Source organism: Wyeomyia smithii, chromosome 3 (assembly GCF_029784165.1).
Source record: "Wyeomyia smithii strain HCP4-BCI-WySm-NY-G18 chromosome 3, ASM2978416v1, whole genome shotgun sequence".
NCBI classification, from domain to species: domain Eukaryota; kingdom Metazoa; phylum Arthropoda; class Insecta; order Diptera; family Culicidae; genus Wyeomyia; species Wyeomyia smithii.
Window position 1 is genome coordinate 9,158,357 of NC_073696.1, and position 27,151 is coordinate 9,185,507.

General features: G+C 41.3%; 2 protein-coding genes across 7 annotated transcripts; one reads left to right on the forward strand and one right to left on the reverse strand.

The window, feature by feature from the left end:
• Window positions 1-2,696: 2,696 nt before the first annotated feature.
• LOC129727738 (dual specificity tyrosine-phosphorylation-regulated kinase 2) lies at window positions 2,697-20,453 on the reverse strand. Of its 6 annotated transcripts, none has more exons than XM_055685854.1 (4): window positions 19,939-20,453; window positions 18,143-18,642; window positions 7,418-9,859; window positions 2,697-6,259 (listed from the first exon to the last, which is right to left on the reverse strand). In XM_055685854.1, the coding sequence occupies exons 3-4, from the start codon at window positions 9,441-9,443 to the stop codon at window positions 6,237-6,239; spliced, it is 2,049 nt and encodes a 682-aa protein (XP_055541829.1). In that variant the 5' UTR covers window positions 9,444-9,859; window positions 18,143-18,642; window positions 19,939-20,453; the 3' UTR covers window positions 2,697-6,236. The 6 variants fall into 6 exon arrangements, with proteins under 6 accessions (XP_055541829.1, XP_055541835.1, XP_055541830.1 ...); XM_055685860.1 differs by having other exon boundaries at window positions 2,697-6,307; XM_055685855.1 differs by having other exon boundaries at window positions 19,903-20,453.
• Window positions 20,454-22,977: 2,524 nt separating this feature from the next.
• On the forward strand, window positions 22,978-26,969 carry LOC129730763 (ATP-dependent DNA/RNA helicase DHX36). The gene is made up of 4 exons (XM_055690322.1): window positions 22,978-23,208; window positions 23,280-25,942; window positions 26,005-26,154; window positions 26,211-26,969. The coding sequence occupies exons 1-4, from the start codon at window positions 23,149-23,151 to the stop codon at window positions 26,509-26,511; spliced, it is 3,174 nt and encodes a 1,057-aa protein (XP_055546297.1). The 5' UTR covers window positions 22,978-23,148; the 3' UTR covers window positions 26,512-26,969.
• The last annotated feature ends 182 nt before the right edge of the window (window positions 26,970-27,151 follow it).

Sequence of the window (27,151 nt, forward strand, 5' to 3'; positions counted from 1 at the left end):
AGCTTTTTGTAATATACGAATGGCATACCATAAATTAATGTTCTGAAGAGATATGGACCTACAGAATTTTTCAATTTTTAATAAACAATAAATATACTGTTTCAATATATTTATGAATGAAGAGATTTTGGCGTACACATTAGGGCTGATCTTGCAGTATAATCTTCAATATTGGATTGGGGAGTAACTTTAAATGTTAACAGAACTAGTGGGAGTTTGTCCTGCTGCACAAGTTTAGTAAATGATAATTCTAACAGTGTTTGTTAACTTTTGCAGTTAATCTTTTTTATGATTATTATATTGAAATTTTTAAGTAAACAAAAGTGGAATTAAATAAATATTTATAATAATAAATATAATAATAAATATTAATAATGATTAAATAACGGGATATTATTCTTGACGTAGAACTACGTTTTACTTTAGCATACCACACAGGGATGCAAACTGAAAAACTGGGACGAAATTTGTCCCTTTTCAAATGCTTATAGGTCGGTTGGTTTTCAACCGATTCTCTTCATTCTTGCAGCAATCGATTGGAAAATTATACATGCATCTGCCCAAATGCAGAAAAATGTTTGAATCTACGAACTATTGCACTATTGAAAATTGTCAAGCCACGTTGAAATAAAAATAACGTCCTCTGATTGGTCGCTTGCTTGCTGTGTGTATGATATGGTATGATGATAGAGTATGATGTGTGTGTGTGTATGATATGATATGATGTGTGTGTGTCTCTATGATATGATATGATGTGTATGCGTCTGTATTATATGGTATGATGTGTGTGTGTCTATGATATGGTATGATTTGTGTGTGTAACAGCAACAATATCGCACGCTTAGCCTGGGGGCTAATAGCGGTCTCGATCAACTCGATTTCACTTGAGAGAATTCGTTATCGATGTTGTTTTCGGCACATTTTGTATGTGTAGGATGAGTACAACGATACACCGTGCCCCAGTGCTGAGTCGAGAAAATTTCCAGCTCGAAAAGAGCTCCTCGACTCGATCGGGAATCGAACCCGATATCACAACCGTGTTGAAGAGCTAGCCGACCGACATCGCTAACCACAGAGCCATGGGGACCACACTGTATGTGCTGTGTATGGTTTTTAACTCGGCACGTTCTGCTAACTGCTGAATCCGGTTCACGAGATTCACAACCCTTCATTAGTAGACATTATAACTCATTACCCAAGTAAAAATATTGGTTTCATCAAAGTTTTATAGCGCTCAATACAGCCAAAAAAAGCGCTATGAAACTTTGATAAAACCAGTTGTGTTACTAGGGTAATGAAACACTCAATGCATTTGTTAATAGTGTACGTAGTTCTACGTCATTTATGCGGTCGTGTCTTGGATACAACCTCCTACTTTTTTGGCAACTACACAAGCATTCTGAATTTTGGCATTCGAAACTTCTGCTGGCTGTCTGATTTTCAGTGTGAAAACAGCCTTTAACTTTGTTATCTGAGTGCCTGACTACGATTAGGTAATATTGTTTGAATTAAATGTTTACAAAATTTTACAATATTCCTTTTTCTCCCATTCAATAAAACAGGTAATAAGATGCCTTCGTCATACGCAAGTTCACCATAACTCCCGCTATCGGCGTAACACAGAGATGCAATCATCGTCATATTCGATTTTAACTTCAACAACAAACTGTCCTTTTTAGGACTACCAAACAAATAAATTGAAGATTTAATATTTTCTCGTTCTGAGCTTTAACCAAAAGTTCTTAATTTGAATTCGCATGTACATAAACTTTGACTGTTGAAACTTGTTTGCGCCGCAAAGAGTTTGTACTTTTCCTGTTCAGTGAGGTCGTATTTATACGTGCAAACTGAAATTGAGTAGTACTTCTACTTCATTTGCACAGAATTTTACTGCCAATGAGCGGTCAACATTTATTTACTAGGGAAAATGACTGACACGCAAGCAGCCAGGTTATCTCTCTTGTGAAAGTATTCTACTTCAACCTTGCGGTCGTGGCTTTGCACACAACCCTCCTGTGATTTTTTTTCTCCCCGATTACCTCTCGCTCTTTCGTTGGCCAGACGTCACGTAAAATACTTAATACGTATTCCATCGCTGGTCTGAAACAGATGAGTGGTAGCCTTGACTAAAAGCTCACAACAACGTTCCCACGATATTGCCGAGAGCATCCACTTCGGCATCGCTGTTCAAAAAAGGCTGTAAGCGAATCATCTCGAATTATCACGATATAGCTGCGTTAAGTTCTACCTCTTAACTGTTCGAGCTGCCAATTCTACACTTGCTGGCTCAGAGATGTGTACAATACATATCGCCTGATCAGCACGGTTTTATGTCTAAACGTTTGACGACACCAACTCAACCTGCTTCATATCGTTCATAATTCGTCAACTAGAAAATGATCAATAAGTTGATGCTATTGCAACCATTTCTGCTTGGTCCGGCGATTCTCAGGGAAATCATCTTGGATTATTTCTATTTTTGTTGTACGTGAACAATGTCTTCTTCTCGTGAACATTATTCTAGCGTGCTCTGAACTATCCCATGCCGATGACTTGACGCATTGTTCTTGCAACAGCAACTAGAAGCCTTCGATGACTGTTATCAACTAGACCGGATGTCGAACGTATCCAAATATTTAGTCATTTCATAAACACACCCCCGGTTCAATTTCGGATCAAAGACAGGTTTCACACTCTTTTCAACGTTTCATTGTTCCATCCGACATATATTTTTTTCTCTATACATGCTTTTTTTTACTGTTTTTGCTTATAATATAGTTCACTTTCTTGCAATCATTGCTAACTTATAATGTCTCTCATTTTTCTGTTTTGTTTTTTGCCGCAACAACGTGTAAGTATTATCGTGTGCTCTTTTGTTGCCCGTTTCATATTTGCTGCAATTTTCTCTTTTCCAATTGAGGTCTACAACAGTGGTTCAAGTCAAATGTTACCCATTCCACTACGTTTTATTTTTTGTTCATACTATATACAAGTAACCCTTGTATAATGCTTGGTTATAAAGTTTATAATTTTTCACTATCATCGAATCAATGGTTCAAGGGAAGAAGTCTAACCAAAGGAGCAACGCTTGGTTCCGTTATTTCTACCATCGCTGAGTATTTTAAAGTTTTTAATTTTCATTTTTTTGTAATATGCGCTGCCCACCGAAACTTTAGTTTCCGGATCGTCTTTACAAGAGAAAGAGAGAGTGAAAAAAAAACGCCAGAAACCGAGAAAATTCGTCATGTCCAAACTGTTGCAACCTATGTTGTAAAACGCATGGAAGCTGGCCGAACTATGGTAGCAGGATACGTTAGTTTGTTTATATTATCTACAAATATCTGTTTACTTATAAGTTTACCTTCACTAGTAATACAGTCCATTTGTTATGTTGTTTTCACAATTTTTTGTTTATGGTATAGTGTCATATTTGTTCGCAGTTTATTCGCCCAGCAGAAACGCAATTGAAGGAACGAACCTAGGGCTAAACTACAAATGTGTTGTGGGTGCTTGTGTATGTGCTGTTGGAAAATTCACAACGTTTAGGTTTGTGTGCTTGGGTGTTTGAATAAAGAAATGAAACTGATCACGAAACTGTGCGTTCGAACGAAGGATCTTAGAAAAAAAATTACCAGCATTAATTTACCTGTCCATTGACCAAACGGAATAGAATAGGTACTTAACTTTGTCTCTCAAAATCGGTTGTGTTTCTGTTAGTAGGTAGCGCTACTTCCCGGCCCGTTATAGGAAAAAAATTGAACAAACAAATGAAAGTATGAAATTGCAATATATTTTTAGCAATAAATTGCTCTATTCATTTTTTTTATAAAAAGTTGATTGTATACAAGTGGTAATACAGCTACAAATATTCTAGAGTGTGTGTGTATGGCTGGTTATTTCGAATATTGAAAGTTTTAGATGATAGCTAATGTCGGGGACTAAGCATCCTTTCTTTCGTTGGGGTCGTGGTGTACGAGAATGTGTATAGAGATGTGGCATTGATTATTTCTTACTAGCTTAGACTGACATTCCCTATCCTTTCATCCTACATTGACGAAATCTATGACGGTGACGGCGGCTACACAATTCAGTATGACTGTTAATGACGGTAATTGTGACGTTTTGTGTGTGACAATGAATCATTTTCCACTAGTGATCTTATATATTGGCAGTTTGTTTCGCTTAGTTTTACGTTTGTTTTTTCTTTCTTCCAAATTGATCTTTGACTTCCCCTCTGCTTCTGCATCGTCTACATTTTTTTCGATTTTATTCTCATACTACTCGTGGAAAACAGTCCCAATAAATGCGCATTGTAAAAGTGCATAAATGATTTTTAGACTCTATGGCGCTCGTGCATTTACAGTTGGTGAAATTAGTTCAGGGTAGGAATTTGTACACGCAGAGAAGTCGACTGGCAGCAAATTTTTATCCGGATGTTGCTGAATAATGTTCATTCTAGTTAAATTATCGAAAGCTTTTCAATGCGTGTTCCTGTCTATGAATGTTTGTGTTTCTTCTCTAAGGTAATGTGTCAAGGAGCGATTGAATATATCAGCCATTGTTTCTCGTCTATGATTAAAAGCTTCTTTTTATCTTCTTTCCGAATAATAGACAGTTATCAAGATTCCCTAAAATGTATTCTCACAACATGTTCTTTGTATCCGTTACGTAATGTCTAATGTGTATCAGTTTATGCCTGTTGCAGCGACTTAGCCGATGAAATGAAATTGATTAATGTAACTAGTGTTTTTTTTCTCCAGGCGCGTGCCGCGCACTAAACAGAGTTTACTTTTTAAGCATTTATAGGCCACCAATTCTAGTACAAATTACAGTTTCAACGGAACACAACTCATCAATGGAAATTTCAAATCGACTAAACATGGGTGATTGATGTGAGATCATAAATGGGATTGAACACTAGCGCCTTACACAAAATAGCTAAATAAAGTAACCTACGCAGTTTTGTTCTACTGTAGAGAGCAAAATGCACTCTAACCTATCGAATGCTTCAGCTTGGTTGCAGGTGGCAGCGGCAGTAAAGAAGAGAATGCAGAAATTTGCGGAATTTTGCCTAGAAAAGTGCATTCTGTGTTGTAGTTGTGAGTGTTAATCCTGGTCTATTCCCGTCCTAAATTGCTCGCAGCAAATGCAGCAGCTGTACTCATGTTTGATTAGTTGGTGCAGTCGATATGCGCGCTTTAACAGCCTTATTTTTTTTAGAAAAACCTTATTTCACCAAAGTTTCCGATTTATTTCTTGCAAATTACACTTTAGTTTGATATAAATCAACTGCTTGTACCAGTTGCTGCTACTTTAACTATGTTTTCACTAGCAATCGATTACGATTGGTTCCATTATCTAGCTTAAGTTTTTTTTTTTGATAATTTATCTGCTTATGCGGAAAGCCTAAATAATACGCTCAATCAATCACATTCCCATAATGTACTCTCTGTCCGCATTTATTCCTGCTGTTGTAGCTCAACACTGCTTTAGTCCATGTTTTGTCGCTATAAAAGAGCTGTGTCACACCACTTTTAACAATAATATAAATTCCGTACATTTTTCAATTTTTTTTTTCTTTACTTTACTATAGTTGTCACATTAGTAAAATCCAACTGGAGTCGATTGTGTTGTTACATATTACAAACATTTTTTTTGTAGTCGATCATACATCATATAAATGTTCACAGTTTAAAACAGCAAACTACTAACGTTTCTCGCACATTATGCTTCACAATTTGCTAATTGTTTACCTATACACAAAAGTTAAATTAAATTATTCTATCCTCATAAGTATAAATTTATTTACTTGCAACTGCTACTACATATGTCCTATCCGTTAATGAGTGTTTTCGCCTTTTTGCTTACTACCCTAGCAGTAAATTATTACATAGAGATTTTAGCTGTCGCTCGAATACTTTCCGAGCCATCCAATCGCAATCGGTACTCTGTAGTCGCTACTACACGCTACATTACAATATATATTGTGTTTATGTCTAACAAATGTTTTTGTTTTGTTTTACTTTTTTTGTTTTGCTTTAATTACCTAACACTTTGTCCGCTGTCCTACCAGCACAAGACACTAATCGTCGTCAAATTTACCTCTGCGCGGTAGCGGTCAATTTGCACTAGTCATTTTGATTCTACGTTCTGGGGGATGGGGAAGACACCCCGGCACCCGGCATGCATTCTGGTGTCCCGGAAGCCATTATTGCTAACGAAATTTCCTCAAAATTTTATACACTCAATTCACCAAGTACTACGAAAAATAAAAGAGAGGTCTGTTGCACTCACTCGATGACGACCACTGTAGTGCGAATAAAAACAAAGGTACGATTGTTATGGGTAATCGAAATTATCGAAGGGGGCAGAGAGGGAGATAGAACATCCTGAGAGATTGTTAAGATTAGAATTATTGGAGAATTGCATGAGGTACAATTAAATCGAACAATACACGACAACACTATGCAAAAGTGTTACAATTGAGCTTAGGTGCCATGACGGGGTCGGAAAACGTGGTAACTAAACTAAATCGTGAAAAGGTTTTTTTTGTGACAAGTTTAAAAATCCAGACAACAAAATTTTAGTAGCGGTGCATGTGACTTCACTTTATGTGATTTTAAAAACCAGTTGATCTTCATTAGAGAAAAAAAACCATTGTAGTTCAGATCAGTCGGATGATATTCTGTGACTCCGCGCAAAGTCATCAGAGAATTTATAAAGTGACCTAACAATTTATGAATAAAATTTTAACTGGTCTGGTATTTAAGCGTAAAACATGAAACCCGTAGGGATATACTTCCGAACCAGAGCACAGCTCAAACATTGTATCACAACGCAACCGATCAACGGAAACAGACAGGAAAAAACCTAACTAAATGCATGCATTAATCGGTCAAAATAAGTTAGTCTTCTCCGGGGTCATCCGGCCATCCACAATCCAAGGGCGGGGGTGCAATGTTTGTGTATGAGCGCGAAAGACAGAGAGAGAGAGAGAGTAAGTGCCAGAAAAAAGCGGTTATATTCGAGATATAAAATTAAGCAGTGATCGTTGTCGAGATGAGCGAAACATTACTAGGTACTGTTAAGTTAAGTTCACTTTCAGTTATATGTACACTGTGAAAGAAAAACATTCATTTTAGTATGTAAATGCTTTGTTGCCGTAAAAAAGGACTGATGACACGTGGTACTTGGGTTGAAGTTTAGAACACAGAACACAGTACAGGTTGTTAGAGAGTACGGGCATCGAGGCGAGCAGCAGGTGTATGTATATTCGTATTTTAGTAGTGTATTTTAGTAGTAATAGTAGTAGCACAGAGACGATAATGACGACGAACGACGCACGGACGAACGTACACAGCAGTAACACCGTGCTTGTGTTTATGCATGAAAGGAAGGAGAAATTAACTAAACTTACCGTAATCTACGAAGGAAGTGGATGCCAGTCCAGGGTTAGAGGTTAGTGAAGACGCTGCCTGTGGGGAGCTATTCAGTAGTCTTTTCTTATCGTTTGGATTGTACGGAATATCGATGATGGTAGTAGCCGCAGACCGCCCTAGTGTTCCACCGCTTCCCACAAGACCAACGCCACCAATGGCTCCCACGCTGCCACTCACAGCCGGAATGCTGATGGCCGACGAGGTAAGCGAAGCAGATTGTAACGACTGCAGGGAGCTAGAGTTGCCATGGTGCGATGCCATTAGTGAATTGCAGGTCGAAGTTGTCACCAGCGAAGATGCTTGCTGATCCGCGTACGCGTACGCGATATTCAGTACCTTATTAATATGGCTATTTTGACAGTTACTCGACGTGGAAGGACTATTCGTGGTGGTGATCGTGGCCACGTTCGGAGACGGTGGCAACAACCTTCTAAACCAAAAATGGTTTAACGCCGTTTCTGGGGTCATACGCAGCGCCGGATCCCACCGAAGGCAGCGCTCAATGAAATTCAAAAACAGCGGATCGTCGCATCCGTTTAACGCTTTAACCAAACTGCGAGAACCGGGAGGGCCTCTCAGTTTTCCTCTTCGTGAAAAGCCGCCCGTCAGCACAGTGGTTCCATCTTCTAGCGTTTTTACATTACAATACCGTGGGTATCCCTTAGCGGATATAAAGTTTTTCGCTCGCTTCGAATTTTCGAGGATTTTTTTCGGTGGCATACCTATCAGTTCAATAATACATGCTAGCTGATCCGCCTCATCTTCGCCGGGAAGAAGGGCAAATCCAGTGAATAGTTCAGCAAGAATACAACCCAGCGACCACATATCGATCGCCATATCGTATTTCGCCCCGAGAATCACTTCTGGTGCCCGGTAGAACCTTGACTGTATGTAGGTGTATACCCGCTGACGCTCAAAGCAAGACGAGCCGAAATCGATCACTTTGATGCCGGAACGTCCTTGCTGCTTCAGCAGAACATTCTCTGGCTTCATATCACAATGTATAATCTCATTCTTATACAGTGCATCCAAGCACTTTAGTAGGGAATGAGCAAACTTCCGAACCAGCTGTATGCTGAAGCCCTGAAATTTGTTTTTCTTTATCAATTCGTACAGATTGATGTACAGCAGTTCGAACGTGATGCACATGTGATTTCGAAAAACAAAATAGTCGTACATGTGAATGATGTTCATCGAGTTCATCCGATCTTGTGATCGAAGGTGTTTTAGAATGCGAATCTCTTCCTGGGCCTGGCGGTGGAATCGTTTCTCATTTCGGACCATCTTCAGAGCCACATGCTGATGATTTTTATGATCATACGCTTTCACCACCTGTCCAAAACTTCCCTTGCCTATGATCTTCAGCACTTCGTAGCGGTACGCGATATGATCATGAGCGATGTGAATATAAGAGCCCTGTTCGTTGTCGTACTCCGAATTGCTGATACCCCTTCGCTTCTTTGCGTTCGCTCCGATGAAATAGATTTTCGGGTACTGGTATATCTCGTGGTGTTCATACTGAGTGAGCTTATCCATGTACAACAGCATCACCTCTTGTGGAGTTTTGTATTTGGCCCGTTCGTACTCCTCCCCGGTGCCACTAGCGCCACTTCCAACACCGCTGCTACTACTACTGCTTAGCTTATCGCTAGACTGTGCCTTATTATTGCTATTATTATCATTATTATATAGACTACTGCTACTGCTATTGCTCTGGTAGTTATTGTTTTGCTGCTGCTGATGGTGAGCTGCCGCAGCAGCAGCAGCAGCGGCAAACAGAGCACTCGAAGGATTGGATGCCGCTGCTGTGGAGAGCAGATTGGAGGCAGCCACAGCTGCTGCCGTGGTGGCGGAGGCTAGCTGCGATGGGGTCATCGTTATCGTCTTGTCCGACATAAGTGAAACGGCCGCCACCGCTGACGAGGAAGATGAGGCAGCCGCAGCAATGCATCCATTCGCATCTCCTCCGGTTGTCGTTGTAGTTTTAAACGATATACTAGTCATAGTGAGCCGTTCGCTTCGTTATTCTGTGGTCGTTTTTTGTTGTTGTCTTTGAGCGTACACACGATAGGAATTTCCTAACCTGTTCCCATTCAGATGAACTTGAAATTATCCCTTAAAAGCTAGATATCACAAAGGATCATCTCGTACGGATGCGGATTTTTAAGTAGCATATCCTCGCGGTGTAATGATATGATTGAAGCGATCGTTCGCTTTCCGTCTAGGTGTTGATCATCTTCCGGTTTGGTGCCAACAAAGTACAACATGCGCATTAGGTTGGAGGTGGGTAGGCTGGTTGGCTATTGGCGATCGTTTTTTATCTGTACGCTTTACCGCCACGGTGTATCAATTGAATTGGCGCTATGAATCGGCTAAAAATTTTACCCCCTCAATCCGCACGAAGCTGTGAAAGTGAACATCTGTGAAAAAAGAACGGAGAAAAGCGAAAACAGGTATTAATGATCATGTAAATATCCGAAAATTCGTTATCAGATTGAAGCCGTGATTTTTTTTTTTTTTGCTGAGTGCGACCTCCCTTGCCATGGTGTGTACATGCGATGGTTGCTTTTGCAATTATCATTTATTTACTCTCCCGCTGCTTATCTTGCTGACTGCGAAGATAGGCATCCCGATATCAGCGTACAGTAAATTACTTCTGCCTTCTACTTATCTATCGGAAGTCACATCGTACTGGTTTTAGGCCAGTTTTAAATCTGTGTTTTATTAGGGTCTACTACGAAAGGCTGAAACTCAAAAGGCTGAAATCCGAAAGGCTGAAATCACGAAAGGCTGAAATCACGAAAGGCTGAAGCTACATAAGGCCGAAAACACGAAAGGCTGAATCACGAAAAGCTGAAAAATCATAAGGCTGAAATTCACAAAGTTCATTTCTAAAAAAACACTCGTGGCCTACGGCCGACTCGATTGTCCGAGATGTGTGCTGTCCTTACTCGCTATCGCTCGTTCGGACTAAACTAGGGGATCACCCCTATGAGTCTGTCCATTGTGCATAGAATAACACAATTATCCTGACCCTTTGCTTACATTGCGAAACGCATTAAGCTAAAGACTGTTAGTGTTAGTGGGATCGTAGCGCCTAGCCCCGCAGTTGTCCTGTACACTTTACAGTCGGCTGCAGTCTGTGATATAGTAAAAAAGAAGGTCGATTTCCGATACGGAATGTAGCACCAAGGCTTTGCTTTGCTATTGACTAAAGTCGTCAAAATTTGGTTTCCACTGTTTTCACTGAACAGAGGAAAGACTGATGGGTCTAAAGGGTCTAAAGGCTTTAGGTGTGCTATTATCTCTTTCCCTAGGTTTTTTTAATAAAGATAACTCGGAAGTTTTACTAGGTATTTAATATATAACACATAGCTACACTGCAGATTTGCTTTCAACAGAGGAACAAGAACTTTTTTTCCATATTGAAACAGTACCTACTAGAAAATTTTAATTTTTTTTTAGCTAACCTCTAAGCAAATTGCAAAGTTGCAAATAATTCAAATGAATCCTAGGAAGCGTGAAGATTTAACAATCTTTAAAATAGACATAAATGGAAAAGAGTTCTCATCATTACTTCCAAACCTGAAAAGATAAACTTGCCATCATTTCTTTTGGTTTTTAAAAGATTTCCAACACCATTTGAATTCTTTTCTCTGTTATACAACACTGGTATTGGTCCCAGTTTCAAATAACTTCGTTCAATGTGCTTAAAAATATCTTGGATCGATGGTAATACAATGATGTTCTCTATTAAACAAACTTTTGGGTTTAGGTTGAGATGAACGGAATCACTTTCATTTCAAGGTCAACGCATACAAAGCATCGTAATGAATACAGTGCTATGTTTTTTGACTGTTAAATACAACTCTCTTTTTCAAATAATTCCTTGGCACGGAGCAGCAAACGTTCTTTGATGACGTGTTGTAAATCGTACTCTCTACTGATGTTGATGTCCCGATAAATAGCAGTGGCTCCCCAAACAATCACAGCTGAAGAATCCTGGAATCGTTCCACTCCTCTTATCGGCTGGGATATGACGATCATTCTGCTTGTTCAAATCAGCCTCCAAAGTACCTAAATATTTTTTTATCTGATAAAATTTTTGTGAGCAGCGTGCGTCTTCAGTAGCAATAATAATCCGTAAATCTTCTGTTGCTTGAGAGCTACTTATCAAAGGTCCTTTTCGATGATTTTATGCATGGTGTGTTGACTCATGTTCATTTCACAAGCCATTTTTCTTGCCGACCTTGCTAGATTTCGCCGGATACGCTCGTTAACGGCTTTGCACACCACTGCAGTCCGCACACTCCGTTTTTTACCCGGTTTCTGTTTGGGGACAACTGTGCCAGTTTCCTCGAATCGTTTGATGGCCCTGTTATAGCTTTATAACGTTATAGCTTTCTTCTGATTTGTATGTTTTAAGGTGGAAGTGTGTTGAAGTCAAAAATGGCTGACTTCGAGCCACCACATGGTCGACTTCGAATTTTCAAATGCTTACCACTCGGTAATAGTTATTGCGTCACTTGTGAAAACTTATCATCGTGTTTGTTATGGTGACAAAAACAAAAGATAGTGTTTTCATAGATAACGCATTCACTATTCCCGAGTCTAGTGGCACTGAAAATTCATAGTCGACCACGTGGTAGCTTCTACACACTACCACCTTAAGATCTTGTTTTGTTCGCTACTTGAATCCACTGTAATTTTTTTCCCTAAAAAGTGAAACACTGGCTTTATCTCTTACGAATGAAATTCAAACATATGGTGCAATCAAAACGAACACAGCTGATCAGCAGGACAGGGCAGAGTTAGCATCGAAAGACACTCAAATGTGTGTATCATTTTTACGGTGACACCCTGTATACACATACTTACTTACTTACTTTCCTGGTGATACATCTCTCAGGATTTCCAATTACACGTCCGCGGACTTCTCTGCTGCAGTTGATGTCTGACGTTACCAATGATCTGAAGAACACAAATTCGTCAACCACCTCGGAGTCATTTCCGTTGATCATTACGCTACTACCTAGGCGAGCTCTATCGCGCTCGGTTCCCCCTGCTAGCAGATACTTGGTCTTCGACGTATCCGCCTACAATCCGACATTCTCTGCTTCACGTTTCAGCTTGGTGTATTGTATTGCCGCACCCGAAATCTTCACACAGCACTTCCATAGCTCTACACGGTCGATAGTATCGTAAGCGGCCTTAAAATCGATGATTAGGTGATGCGTGGGGACTTGGTATTTGCGACACTTTTGAAGGATCTGCAGCAGCGTAAAGAGTTGGTCCGTTGTAGATCGCACATCCACAAAACCGGCTTGATAACTTCCCACGATCCTCCGTGCTAGTGGCGAGAGACGGCGAAAAATGATTTGTTAGAGCACTTATGTCGAATTCGTTTTTACGGCAGAACTATCCCGTCCCGGACTACGCTTTGCAGCTGAAAAAAACACTTTCCGAGCAGTTGCAATGGTGTGCGTAATATCAGAGGTAACTGTCACTTTTGTTTTGGTCATTATCGCCATTGTCTTTTATCGCATTTGTGCTACCAAAATTTGCCAATTAACTGAAAAATGACAAAATAACAAATTAAAATAAATAAAATTCAACCTAATGTTTGACACGCGAAGAACGATAATCAAAGCTAACCGATTTTGACACATTTTTTTTTATTTTGGCACATACGTGTGAATGTGTTGGTGTCTTCAAAACTGCACTCTGTTTTTTGCGCTGTCCGGGACAGAAAAAGGGTAGTCCGGGATAGTCCGGAAAATGTAAAAAAACAGGGATAGGAAAAAGTGTAGTCCGCTGGGTAGCTACACCGCAAAAACGAAAACGACATTAGTAGGCTGCGTTGAGAAATCTGATCGCTCGGTACTTTTCGGGGAGCTGCGTAGCCGCAAGGTTACAGAGTCCGCTTTGTTAAGCGGATGGTCGTGGGTTCGAATCTTAGTAGAATCAGGCCATTCGATGTCAAAAAGGACTTTAAGTATGAGTTTATTCTCAGGCTCCCCATCACTTACCCTTGCTTTACGCTGAATTCTATAATACCTTTGCGTGACTTCCTCTTAACAAAAAATAAGTCCCTCTTATCAATAAAACTGGCCAGAAGGACGCACGACGAAACTTCTCCTTCGCTTCATCCGTCAAGATTCTTACATTTTTATCCCGACACATATCAGCTCGCGGCCCAATACCTGCGCGAGATGCTGCTCCATTTCCCCACACTCCAGCTTTTCTAAGCAGCGCTTTTCTTCCGAAAAAGATGGGTCTGCTGTCTTCGTTTCACATGTAGTTATGAGGGATAATTACACTGGCCAACACAGGTGTAGCCCTAAAGCTCAAACTAGAAAAAAATGAGAGAATATAGGTTTTTAGCCATTCCTGTGAATTTTGGTGCCCTCAGCCACTAACATTTGTTCAGAGACTTAAATGAGTTTTCTCGAAACATAACGTCGAAGTTACGAATCAGACGAGCAATTACTATGCGAACTCTCACGTAAGTTGACGCGCTTTGGTAATGGCTGAGGGTACCGCAAATCACAGGAGTGGGTAAAAAGCTATAATCTTTCTAGGGCGGCTGTTTCGAGCTTTAGGGCAGCACTTTTTTCACTTTTGTCAACCAGTGTTATTTTTATATTAATTCTTCGAGACACTAACTGGCGTTAAGATTTTTGGGGATGTATATATCATATCATAAGCCATGTCCAGATATAGCAGCTGTGATTTTAAGTACAAGTTTTCCATTGATCTTGAGTGTGATTTGAGATGTAAAATTATGTGTTTTGGTTCATGTATAAATCTTGTCTTTTCATCCAGAGGTATTCATTGCGGGACATTTTATGATGTTCCCTATATCTTTTTAACAACCTAATTAACACCTTCTATAATTTCGTTAATTGATGATTTTTAGTTAAATTGTATGAAAAAGCCGCCCTCAAATCTTTGAATGGGTGTAACATAAAAATTAATTCAACGAGGTGTGGGATGGTGATATACTAAGGTTTTTTTTTTCGCGGATGTTTCAGAAAAGTCGTTTTTTACGCGGCATGTTTTTTAAAGTTTTTCATTTCAAATCTCTTATTCAGAGTGTCAAGCTGATGAAACACGGCAGGTTACAGTGGGCTGGCCATGCAGCACGGATGGCGGATGAGCCGCCGGCAAAAATAATATTTAGCAGAGAACCGGATAGAGGCCGACGACTTCGAGGCAGACATCGCACGCGCTGGATGTGTGCTGTCGACGAGGATGTCAGAGCAGCGGGTGTAAGGGGAGACTGGAGAGTAGCAGCCCAAGACCGGGTTTTTTGGAGACGTATTCTGAATTCGGCATAGGATCTCAACGATCTGTCGCCATAAAAGTAAAGTAAGTATTCAGAGTGTCCGGTGAGGTTACTTAATTCGATTCGTTATGACGTCCAGAATCTCTGGTCAAAATTTCAAAATCATCGTACGGTACATTTTTGAGTAATGCCCTTTTGAAGGTCGTAAAGTACAAACAAATTACTCAAAAATGTACCGTACGATAATTCTCAAATTGTGACAAGAGATTCTGGACGTCATAACGAATCGAATGGTGTGTTATAAAGCTACGTAATTAACCATAGGGAGGTCTGACTTTGTGACGAAAGGCTACCATAGGAGGAGGAGGGGGGCCAAAAAACCTAAAAAAAAGTTACGTCATTTATGCGCTCCCTAATGAGACAACATTTGGCGTAAAGCATCTCAAAACTAATGTATTACAAGCAACGATATTTTAGGACAAATCTTATGTTCTCATTTCGATAAAACCAATCATTTCAAATGGTTCAAATGATAGCAAGGTCAATTTTTGGAACTATATGGAATTAATTCAGAATGTTCAAAATAATTAAATTAAGAAAAAAGGGCGAGACGAAGCTTGCCGGGTCAGCTAGTGCAACAATATCCAAGGATTCCCAATTTGCAAAACAGGTAATGAGTTCTGTCCCAATTATAAAAAAATAGGTTGTGATAAACATGATCTATTACTTGTAAAGTTTCAAGCTTAGCCAAACAAGAGCGATTTATCTGAAAAATATGCGTATGATCACACTAGATTTTGTTTTTCTCGGCATTGAATTTGTTTTCTTTTCAAAGGCAAGAAAATGAACAAAACTGATATCCCAATCGTGCTCCTGGCTTCAAAAACATATGCACATCTTGTTTTTCATTGTTGCTTCGAAGTTTTTTACAAACTCTTCCTCACGGGACGGTTTCTAATTCATCTTCTAATGAATCAAAATTCACTGCTCATTTCGTGACGGATGGATTGTTTATAAAGTTTTCCGTTGAATATAAACAAATTTTGGTTTATACATTGTGATGCATTTAAGCCTCGACATGGTAGAATAATGCACACCAACGTTCTTCAAGTATCCAAATCCCTGGCAATTATTAACAATTGGTTGTACACAAAAATTGATGAACATTCGAACAACCAACTTTAACACGACTTATTTACAAAAGCAAAGAGCACTCGGAAGCCCAGTTTTAAAATCAAAATTCTCCAGGGTTCACCCGATTAACCTAATTAGCACACATGTTAAGCAATTCAAAATTGCACTAATTTCGGCCATTTCATGCCAGATGGTGGCCCTAAGAAAGAACGGAAGTCGATACCCAAAAAAGCGTATCACCTTTCACGGGCGTGATCGTTCAATTATTGTCGCTCTACACACATACACACGTGTACATGCCCGCAAGAAACACAAATAATGAGTGATCCTAGCAAGGGCTTTGTTACCAGAAAGGGTTTATGTGCATACTGTTGAAGAAGCAGAAACAAGTCACCAAACTCCCGAGCAGTCCGCACTGAGTAAGCAAAACAGGGAAAAGAACCTGTTTCTCCTCATTTAGTACCAGCCGGCTGCTGTACAGCTCTTCTACCCAGCAGCGTGGCAACTCTTAGTGCCATACGTGAGAAGATCCCACACGATCAGATCAGAAACACACACCCGGGAGTACCTCAGCGGTGCCCAGCGAAGAAAGAAGCCACAGGGTAGGCAGCCAGAACAGAATGGAATGAAGCAAGCAAGAAAATGAACTTATGACTCGATCGGTTGCTTTACTCGAAGCAGAGCGCTTAAACCTGAACTTGTTACCCCCTTCTTCTTTCTCTTCGCAGTTCACAACATCCACAAACAGCTCAGTACGGGCCGACTCAGCTTTCCTGCCTCTTCCATCGGTTATTAAAGGTTTTATCTGGCTGTTCGACCCAAAGAGAAGTTCAGCAACCGGCCGTCCGTGCGGTCAAATCCACTTTGAATAAATATGAAACAAAAAATGAAGAAGTAAAATCTGCTCTCGCAGACAATTTCACAACTCGGGTGACTGATAATTGTCGATTGATAATATTAATGCACAATTATTATAAAAATAAAAAGTAATTTTCTGTCTGGATTTAGGCAAATCACCGGCTCAGAACAGACGACAGAATTCCAACCTTCTAACTTTTGTTTTTGCCGTTCATGTACAGTGCGTTTGGCGTGGAATCGATATTCAATCGATTCATACAAGCCGCCTGGGGTTTTTCACCCAATACTGACCTCTTCGTGCTACTAACATCAAGCCAGCAACCCCCTCTGCTTCCGCATCTTCCATGTTCTGATGCACGGCTGGTTGCTAGTCTAATAACACTTTGATGTTTTTCGGTCATATTATTTTCATGAAGCAAAAAAAACAACTTGGATCAATACACCTAGAGCGATGTGATCGGGTCTTTCTCATACGAGTTTTGTTATTTGTGGAAAGGGTTAGGACTTCAATGTTCATGTCTGGGATTACAGTTTCTGCTGCTCGACTCAAAATTGGCTCAGTCAATTGCTTTTTTTTTGGACAGAATTCGTTGTATCGAAGTTACTCATCATCATAGTCCTTTAATTAAATTAGAATGCAAATATCGTAATGTTGCTATAACCAATTAACAGTTGATACCGTAATTTCAGGATGGATATTTGTTGTTTGTTTGCGCATCGGATGCTTACTGATGAAAAATAACTTATCTATTTTAATACCAGAGTTAAAAATTCATTCAACCTTTAACTAGGTGTCCAACCTTAACATTAGATTTTGGACAGTCCTTAACAATTTTAATATCGTGTAAAGATATTCTAACTATTAGAGATATTTAACTGAACAGTTTCTTGAATAGGGCTTTATCGATATACATTCAAAATTCTGAAATTTTGCATGTCTTTTGGGCCATGTCTTAAAGTTTGTTGGAATAACAAAGACAGATAATTTCGGAAATAACAGTTTCCAGAACTTAGGGATTTCCGCAGTAATTGCTATACCTTTCTAGGAGAAAGACAAAATCGGTGTGGCAGCTATTTCGACCCATCTCTAATTCATGACAGGATATGCGAGGCTCCTCGCTTTCGTTGTTTTCGTTTTGTGTTATTGAAGTAAAGAATTGCTGCTGCCTGCTGCTGCTGCTGCTGTGGGAAATGATGAAATCGATTGGTGACCTATTAATAGAGCGCTCTGCCAGATTTATTATGATACGGCATCGCAGGGATATGGAAATAACGTGATTGAAGCCGAGCAAATGTTGCTTTTGCAATTGCACAATATTTGAGAATACACCTAACAAATGAATATTTAATTTGGTTTTTCCCCTGGCGGTGTGTAGTTCACGCGCACTCCTAATCCCATAGAAATAGTTCAAATAACACTCACCGTAATATTCTAATTATGTTTTTCAGTACACGGCCAGAAGCGATGAGTTTCACCCTTAGCCTCAATTTTAGTTGCAATAGAAATCCTGTTTCTCTTACGAAACTTTTACAGTCGCTGCAATTTAATGTTTGCTGATTGTTGGTGTCGTTGTCTACTCTCTCCGTTACCGGGTTGTTGTTTTTCGTATTTTACCTGCTGCACCAATATTCTAACTTTCCTTTGTATAATCCAGGAGTGTATTTTTTCGTCGTTTCGGCCAATGAAAAATTCATTGTAGAATTGCTCGCATCGCCATAAAAACGGTTCAGTTTAGATGACAAGTTGTACCTTCGAGTTTGGCTCAGTTCTGACTATCAAAACAAAGACAACTTCTTGAAGCCATTTCCGCCCGAGCCATCGTCACTTTTCCCACAGAAACTGAACTTTTTCACACATTACACACGGCAGCAGCTGTCTGCCACAGCAACCTCGGAGGGACACACAACGGGAAACAATTTTTTCTGCAATGGAAAATCGAAAATTTTGCCGATAAACTTCACTTTGCTTTCGAAATCAGCGAGTGAGCAGCACACGAACATCACACAACATAAATCGGGCCGCGTTGAAAGTTCCGAGTTCACGTTGACGATGGTCACCAATGGGGACGACAGAAACGTCAGCTACTCGCTAGCAGTAAGCAGAGCAGATACATCAAGGAGCCATCCAACCGCGATCCATCATCATTCGTTCGCCGTCCGTCGAGGAAAAAATTAGAGCCAGAAAAGTGTTGCACTAGTGTCACCAACACCGACGCACTTAAGCATACATACACACAGTAGATCGTGATATTCGATGAGTGTGGCACTACGGCCACCAACATCGGACAAACTGTTTTCGATATTTGCAAAGCAGTGTTCGTGCGGTACTGCCGCAACCGTAGTCCTGCACGTACACTACTGCAGGCGTTGCACCGAAAGAAACGCGCTAACCATTGTTGAAAGGAAATTTTAATTCGCACCAGAATATTAGATCACGATCTGCAAATACTGTCGACATATTTCACATAATTATACAGAATTCGATAAAACAAAAACTTGTTTGATTAATGTGCTGCGAGGAAATATGAATCACAGCGCCAGCAAGTCTAGCAGAAGAAATCTCTCAAGAGAAACCACTACACAATTGATGTTAAATTCACATTTCCACGCGTAAAAAGGGAAATGCATAACGACAACACTAGCAGGTTCGACATCAATGATCATGTCTCACCACCGCCGCGCGGTTTGAATAATTCATTTTGGACAAAATCATATAAAATACCGCATATTGAATAATGCGCACAATTTCACCTGCACACTTTTGCCAGTGCATACCCAGTAGCACCAACGCAGCAGCAAAACAAAGCAGGCTAAGAAAACGAAGCAACAAAACGGCAACGAATGAAACGATCCAAATCTCGGAAAGGAGGCAGAGCGAAAAGAAAAAAAAAAATCTCTCGGCCAACTTTTCTTTACTCTGCGTCGCTCTTTGTATCACTGCCAGCCAGCAGCCACCCCCCGTCCGACCCGGACCCGGACACACACTTGATCCGTTCGTTTCCTCTTTCCAAACGCGCTTCCATTCATATCGAAAGCTAAGCTGCTGCTGCTGGTCGACCACCTTCCTCCTTTTTATGCTCTCTGTACGCAACCTGATCGCACAAAATCTCATCAAACACGGCCCGATTAATATGTGATGAACCTTGCCTTTTTCTCACTTTTCCTCGTTCGTTCCTAGCGAACCTCATCGGAGGGCACCCATATTTGTTTCACACTCACTGTTCCTAGAAGTTGGGATCTTCTCCAGTGTGGTGCTTTCCGTAAGCTGGTAAATCATGCACCCGAATGCGACCGCACCACAGCAATGGAAAATTTCGCCCAAGGCAATATTCCAAAAAATCTGACATCCGCTGTACCGCTCCGCAACTGGTGAATGCGACTGATTCTTTTTTCTTTTTCTTCTTTCCAGAGTCAATGCAGGATCCACTTTACATGTTCTTTTCACTCATTCCCTCATTTTTTTCTTGAGACAATAGACACACATGCAACGGATTATAACACAAAACAATTATTTCACACGCAGCAGCTACAGTGGGCGATAGATTGCAACACAAGAACTTCTCGTTTTGCTGCTGTTGCAAACTTAAATTTCGTCTTCTGGGCCACTGCCTCTTTGAGTCAATGACGATAGAATCGACAAAAGCTGGTCCGCCCTCGACACGAGAAAACTTGACTGCTACTCGCACGCACATAAAATCCTACACCAGCAGCGACGGGACAAACATGGCAGCCCAGTCAGCCAGCAAGCAAGCGCATAGGCACAAACTGAACGAAAGTTTGCTTCTTTTTGGCAGTTATGTTTAGCAGTTTGCTTTGGCCACTAGCAGCTGTCTCGTTTTTTCCTGCGGTGTTCACCAATGTAAAGGCTTTCACTCTTTTCTATGCGCTGTCAAACTGAAGTTTCGATGAAAACCGGTATGCTCGATATGCTACATTCGTTCAGTGGCTCGAAAAGTTTCAATCTCTACTATGCCATCCTACACTGGAAATAATTAATACGCCTGTACACGTGATGTTGACTAGCAATACTCAGAGGGAGAGATATGCGAAGAGAGTGTTGTGAGCCAAACGAATATGTCAAAATCCGAACCAAACGAACAAAAGAAGGTATACAGAATTAAACATAAACATAAAACTTAACACCTTCACGGTTTTTGTGATGCACTTTATTATTCCCCAGGATTTCCACCGTCACCATCAATTATACGAGTCGAATACTTATGCACACCTGTAAACGAACGATATTTTTAACATTGGACTACGTCTTCCTTCACTATAATTGCGCAAAAATTCACGGGAATGGTTAAAAACACCCCTTTGGCATCACGCCATGTTTCAAGGGCTAACATCTCAACATATGTGTAAACGAGATAGCACATCACCGCTTCTTTTCATACATCTTTATCTTACTGCTGACAGCGGGCACAAATTAATTTGAGCCCAGGACATGAGTTCATTGTCATTCACTGTTACTCGGTATAGGGATGCCAAAGGCTCGGTTAAAAAGCTGCAAGGAACCATTCAAATATTACATAACGCGGAATTTGGCAATTTTCAATACCCACCCACCCTCACGTAAAGCAATTTTACATGTTTACATGTAAACACGCAAAGTAACGCTTCGCTTCGGCTTGCCCAGAAATCCTCAACGGGACGAAACTTTGGGAAGTTGGGCGGACTTGCCAACTTATATATTCAGCCACTCCATCTTCTCCAACGATCGCCTCGAGTAGTGGTTCAACGCCAGATCCAGCCAAAACACCACGTCTACGGTCTTATGGTGTTTCTCAATGAACGACGCAACTTCCGCCAGGCACTTTGTACTATAAATGTCTTCGACCAGTCCGGAGCGAAAGATGGGCAGCTTTGACATCCCTTTCTCACTGATTGTCAGCCACAGCAGCACCTTCTTAGGGAACTTGGTGTGTGAAATAAACTTCACCTCGGTGCTCACCTCCTTTGTGAGAGAAGTAAAATACGAAGTGCCCTGCCAGACGTTGCCATTCACCACTACCACCCCCGCTTATCGCGATTTTCCGGAAAAATCGACTTGACCATCTCATTCAGGCGCTGCCACTGCGTCATTGCCTGCAGCTCCGAGACTAGTGGACAGAACTGCTGCTTCCTGACATGTATGTCCATGTTCGTCTGGTACTTTTTCACTGTTTGGCCGTTGGCTTCCGACTTTCCGGCCAAGTGCACGCAGCGATGTAGCCAGTTTTCCCTCGTTCTTCCTCTTCAGCATTCTTTGGAGCTTCTTGTCGTTCAGGGTCGTCGGCCGTCCGGAACCGGGGTTACTTTCAATGTTCTGATTGTTGTCCAATAGTGCCAAGAGCGTACACAAAGTTTTGCACCATGTCCGCTTTCAGCGTGGCAGGGTATCGTTCTTTGGACGCGCTCACTTCTGAACATAGTTGATTCATTGTTTTCGCCATCACGGTTATAGCTCGACTGATAAAGCTGTCAATTTTTTCTGCTACTCATGGGTTAATATGATTGGTGCTGCATGCGTAGTTTCGTAAGTGCGTGTAAAGGTAAACCCATGAAAAATCGGTAACTTTTGGCGATTTTTTTACCGTAAACGTTAGGCCTGAAACATGCTGAACGTTAACGTGAGCAATCGGGCGAGATTCTTGTCGTAGGTTAATGAACAGCTCTACTTACGGCTGTTCAAGTGAGAACGATAATCACTGACAAACAGACGTACCACCCCATACAAAATTCTAAGAAAAATGTAATTGAAACTTTCAGCATTTCTAGCGACTATTAATACCTCTCATCTGCTGTTTCTGGAAACATTTTCTAAGTTGCAAAGGGTGTTGTCGTATTTGTTTATTTCGAGTGAAAAAATCAAAGGCTTTCCACACTATATTAATTATTGTTTTGTTGTTGCTTCTATTGCTCCCTTCTCGTTGTCAAGAAGCTGCCAGTTGGAAGTGTTCGAAGCAATTTGTCTTCGGCATTGGGCTACATAGTGATCAGTTTCATCACGTTCATTCATAAAAGCAATTTTTTATTTCCTCTCTAGTGCTTTATTATTAGCTGAACCGGGGGAAATATTAAGTTAAGATGTTAGATTGTTAGCTTGAACTCTGTGTCAGTATAATATTTTCCGCATAGAGTGGAAATGTTGCAAAGACAAAGTGCTAAAAATATTGATTCGTTAAGTAGCTGCACATAAGCGTGTGAGCTTATCGAATTTTTGTTTTGCAAGGTTTTCATGTATAGGAAATATTTCGTGCGTGTTATGTATTATGTATTTTATGTTGCTTAACGAAAGTTGTCAAAATTGTAAACAGTTTAGCTTTTTTCACAGACTCGCGGTTGCTGTATTCACAGTGTTATATTCACTTTTCACAAAATTTGTGCAGTATTATGTACCAACCCGAATCAGGTTTCTGTTGTGTAATCTGCTGATGCGGGCCGGTAATGTCGGATATCGAAGAATCATTTGAAGAAAAACTTCAAAATTTTCGGCTTGCACGACAGGTAAATAAATGCACAATGCTGTAGGGGATGTTGGAGTTCAAACGAATTTTATTCACTAATTTTCTCAATAGTCTGAAGATACCACGCCGAGTAAAACTACAGAATCTGTGACGGAAGAAATGAGCAATAGACGAGGACGTGGCGGGGGTGGCCACCGGCCACCTCCTCATTTAAAAGGAAGAGAAATCGGCATGTATTACGCTAATATGCACCGCGGAAGACAAAGCACCGAGGATCACCAATTCGATGGTCCATCGCAGGGAGACAGGTTGAGCCGTAAAGAACACCGAATACAGAAACTTCAAAGGAAAAAGATGCGTGAACGGATGGCTTATGAAGCCGAGTTGAACGAAAGCGCGGCTCCTCCGGGGCTATCGGGAAGAGAACTCGGATTGTACTATCGGGGTAGACAGACGCAGAAAAAAAAGGAGCGCGAAAAACGTCGCGCTGTGGATATTACGATTCCGTCGTGGCAGATTCAGGAAATACGAACGCATTTGAAGTTGGCTGATGGAATCGATAATGTCAACTTTTTCAAGCACTTTATACATTGCGATGATATTGATTCTCCCTTTAAAAATGAATATCTGAGAGTTATCAACATGAATCTAGAGGAAAATTTGGCGGAGAAAGCTGCATCCTATAAGCACTCGGATGATATGGATCAATCATTGAATGATGAACTGTACGAAGAGTTATTGCGGAAGGAAACGTTTTCAGAAATGAAAAAGTCTCGGGAACGACTGCCGGTACACGGTACTCGTCAAGAGATTTTGGATACGATCGACAAACATCAGGTTATTTTGGTTAAAGGAGAAACCGGCAGTGGCAAAACCACGCAAATACCGCAGTTTATTCTTGACCAAGCAATGGTCGAAAAACGTGGCACCACCTGTCGGGTGCTTTGTACTCAGCCTAGACGGATTTCCGCAATAACATTGTCCGAACGTGTGGCCTTCGAAAGAGGTGAACGCCTCGGGCGCTCGGTAGGATACCAAATCAGATTGGAGGGGGTGAAACCCCGCGGTAGCGGAGCATCGATCCTCTTTTGTACGACAGGCATCGTGCTTACTATCATGCAAAGCGATCCGATGTTGAGTGGCATTTCCCACTTGATTCTGGATGAAATTCACGAGCGAGATGTGATTACGGATCTGCTTCTGGCGATTGTGAAAATGTTGCTTCCCTATAGGCCGGACCTGAAGGTGGTTCTAATGAGCGCAACACTCACAGCGGATACTTTTTCACGGTATTTCAATGACTGTCCTATGGTGGAAATTCCTGGACTTGTGTTTCCAGTGGAGGAGTTTTACCTGGAGGACATTGTCGCAGACTTAAACTATCACAGGTTTAATAATCCAAAGAAGGGTTTTGTGCGGCGCAATCGCTTCAACAATGAATTTCTTGATATGATAGATCCATACGTTAGATCGCTGCGGGGACATTATTCACCGCAGGTGCTGCAGACCATTAGTAACCCTGAAAGCGAAACTAATCAGGAACAGCTGATTGCGGAGTTAATATACAAGATAACGGCATCGCAACCCGAAGGTGCGATTTTGGTTTTCTTTCCCAGCTTAGCACAGATAACGGAGGTTAACAAACTGCTCTCCAATCACCAGCAGTTAGCGAAATATTCCACGTTGGTCTACCCGCTGCACTCGAAGGTTCCGCAGCTCGATCAGAAGGCAGTGTTTTCGAGACCTGCTCGGGGGACAAGAAAAATCATTCTGGCCACTAATATCGCCGAAACGTCGATCACAATCGACGATGTGGTGTACGTCATCAATACGGGTCGCCATAAAATCAACATGTACGAAGATGGCATATCGTCGCTCCGGGATGAGTGGATTTCGCTGTCCAACGAGATTCAGCGGAAAGGTCGCGCGGGTCGAGTCCGGGCAGGCATTTGCTACCATTTGTACACTAGGGCCCGGCGCAGTGTCCTACTTCAGAACACTCCACCGGAGATTTTGCGCGTCGCACTCGATGAAGTAATTCTTAATATCAAAATTCTCGGACTTGGTGAAGTGCATCGGTTTTTGAACCGGTTGCTGGATCGACCAGCTGACAGCGTGATCGCAGAATCGTTGCAATTGCTGAATCGACTAAATGCCTTGGACGATAACCAAACGCTAACCCCGCTCGGTTATCACCTGGCTAGACTTCCAATGGATCCTCGAACCGGGAAGATGGTCCTTCTGTCCAGTATATTCGGCTGTACCGATCCGATCACGTCAATCGCGGCCAGCCTGTCGTTTAGGGATGCTTTCTATAAACCCTTTGGTAAGGAAAAACAGTTGGACTCGGTTCGGCGCCGTTTTGCCGAGGGTCACCACAGCGATCATCTAATGCTGGCCAATGTCATTCACCAATGGAATGGACGCTCTTCCCAGGGTGATGCTTACAAGTTTGCCCATCAGAATTTCCTGAATGTGACAACTTTGAGGCAATTGTGCAACATGAAGCAGCAGTTCTGTGATTACCTGTTTGCTGCGAAGTTTTTGGAGACCGCGGACATGGAGGCACGCGCCAATAATCTTAACTCAGGTAATGACAAACTGTTGACCGCGATTATAGGCGCCGGGTTATATCCAAACGTGGCCTTTGTGAGAAAGGTCATCCGGAAACGGAACAGTCCCGATGGAAGGGCGCTTCTGGCTATCGAAGGGCAGGGACGGGCGGTTATACATCCGTGCTCAGTGAACAGCACGCTATCGGACTTTGAGTCGAAGTGAGGTTTAGTTTTGTGATGTGTTAAATCGAATTTTGAATATGTTTTTCCTTTCTATTTAGCTTTGTGGTGTATTACGAGAAGCAGAAGATTTCCAGCCTGACAATGTTTGATACCACCGTGGTAAATCCGTTTCCTCTGTTTTTCTTTGGTGATAATCATGTCGAAACGGACGGGGAGTTTGAGTATATTTCGATTGCTGGCCATTATGGGTAAGATTGTAATTCTAGCAGTTCCCCAGTTCTAATCTACTGATTTGATATTGTAGACTTCGTTGCAACAAGGAAACCTACCGATTAATTCAGGATCTCAGAGGAGGATTCAACCTGCTGCTGCAGAAGAAAATCTGCCAACCCTCGCCGGTTGACTGGTCGTCGGAAGAAGGCACTCTGCTTCGGGCGATCATTCAACTGATAACTATTGACGGAAAGTTCGATGATGCTTTCGACGATGACGATGACGGTGGTTCAGGGGGTAGCAAAAACCCCGAAGAGATTCTGCTTGATGATGAGGACGGATTTGACTACTATGAAAACGATAATCTGCCCTCTACAAGCAGTGGGAGATAATTAGTTGTGCATTTTGTTGTTTAGCAAAATCTGTTGGATTTAGAAAAAGTCTCTCCGAAAAGGAAGAAACAATGATCGCACTGAATCCCTCCAATCTTATACTGCCCGTCGGCATGCTGCGAGATTTATCCGAGGAGCGTCGAGATTATTGGAGTGTAAAAATAAGTGCGTATGGTGTAGCAATGAAGTGGAACATATTGAAATAAGTGTCTTTATTTTGATGACTGAACAACGAAAGCTGCCTTCCGGTTGGCTGAAGCTTGGACGGTACCACAAACAAGCAACTAAACCGGAGAAAGCTCTTTTTCTTCACCTTCGGTGAAGGACAAAGAATAACAAAAGTGCTTGCTGCGAACCCACCACCCAACTCAATTCGACCTAACAAACATTCGTTTTAATAATGTGGTAATAATCCTCCACTTCCAAATGCCGGTTGTCTTGTCGTAACATGCTGAGAGGTGGATTAAGATGGAAGATGGTATGTCACAGTCACAGAATTATTTCGCAAACTATAATACGCGTAGCGCAGAGAAAACGCTAGCGATGACTGGAAAATCCTGCCCCATTGAATTACTACGAACGGAGATTACACTCATCTCGGTTTCAGTTTTCTTCGCTCTCAGTCTCCCCTATCATGATG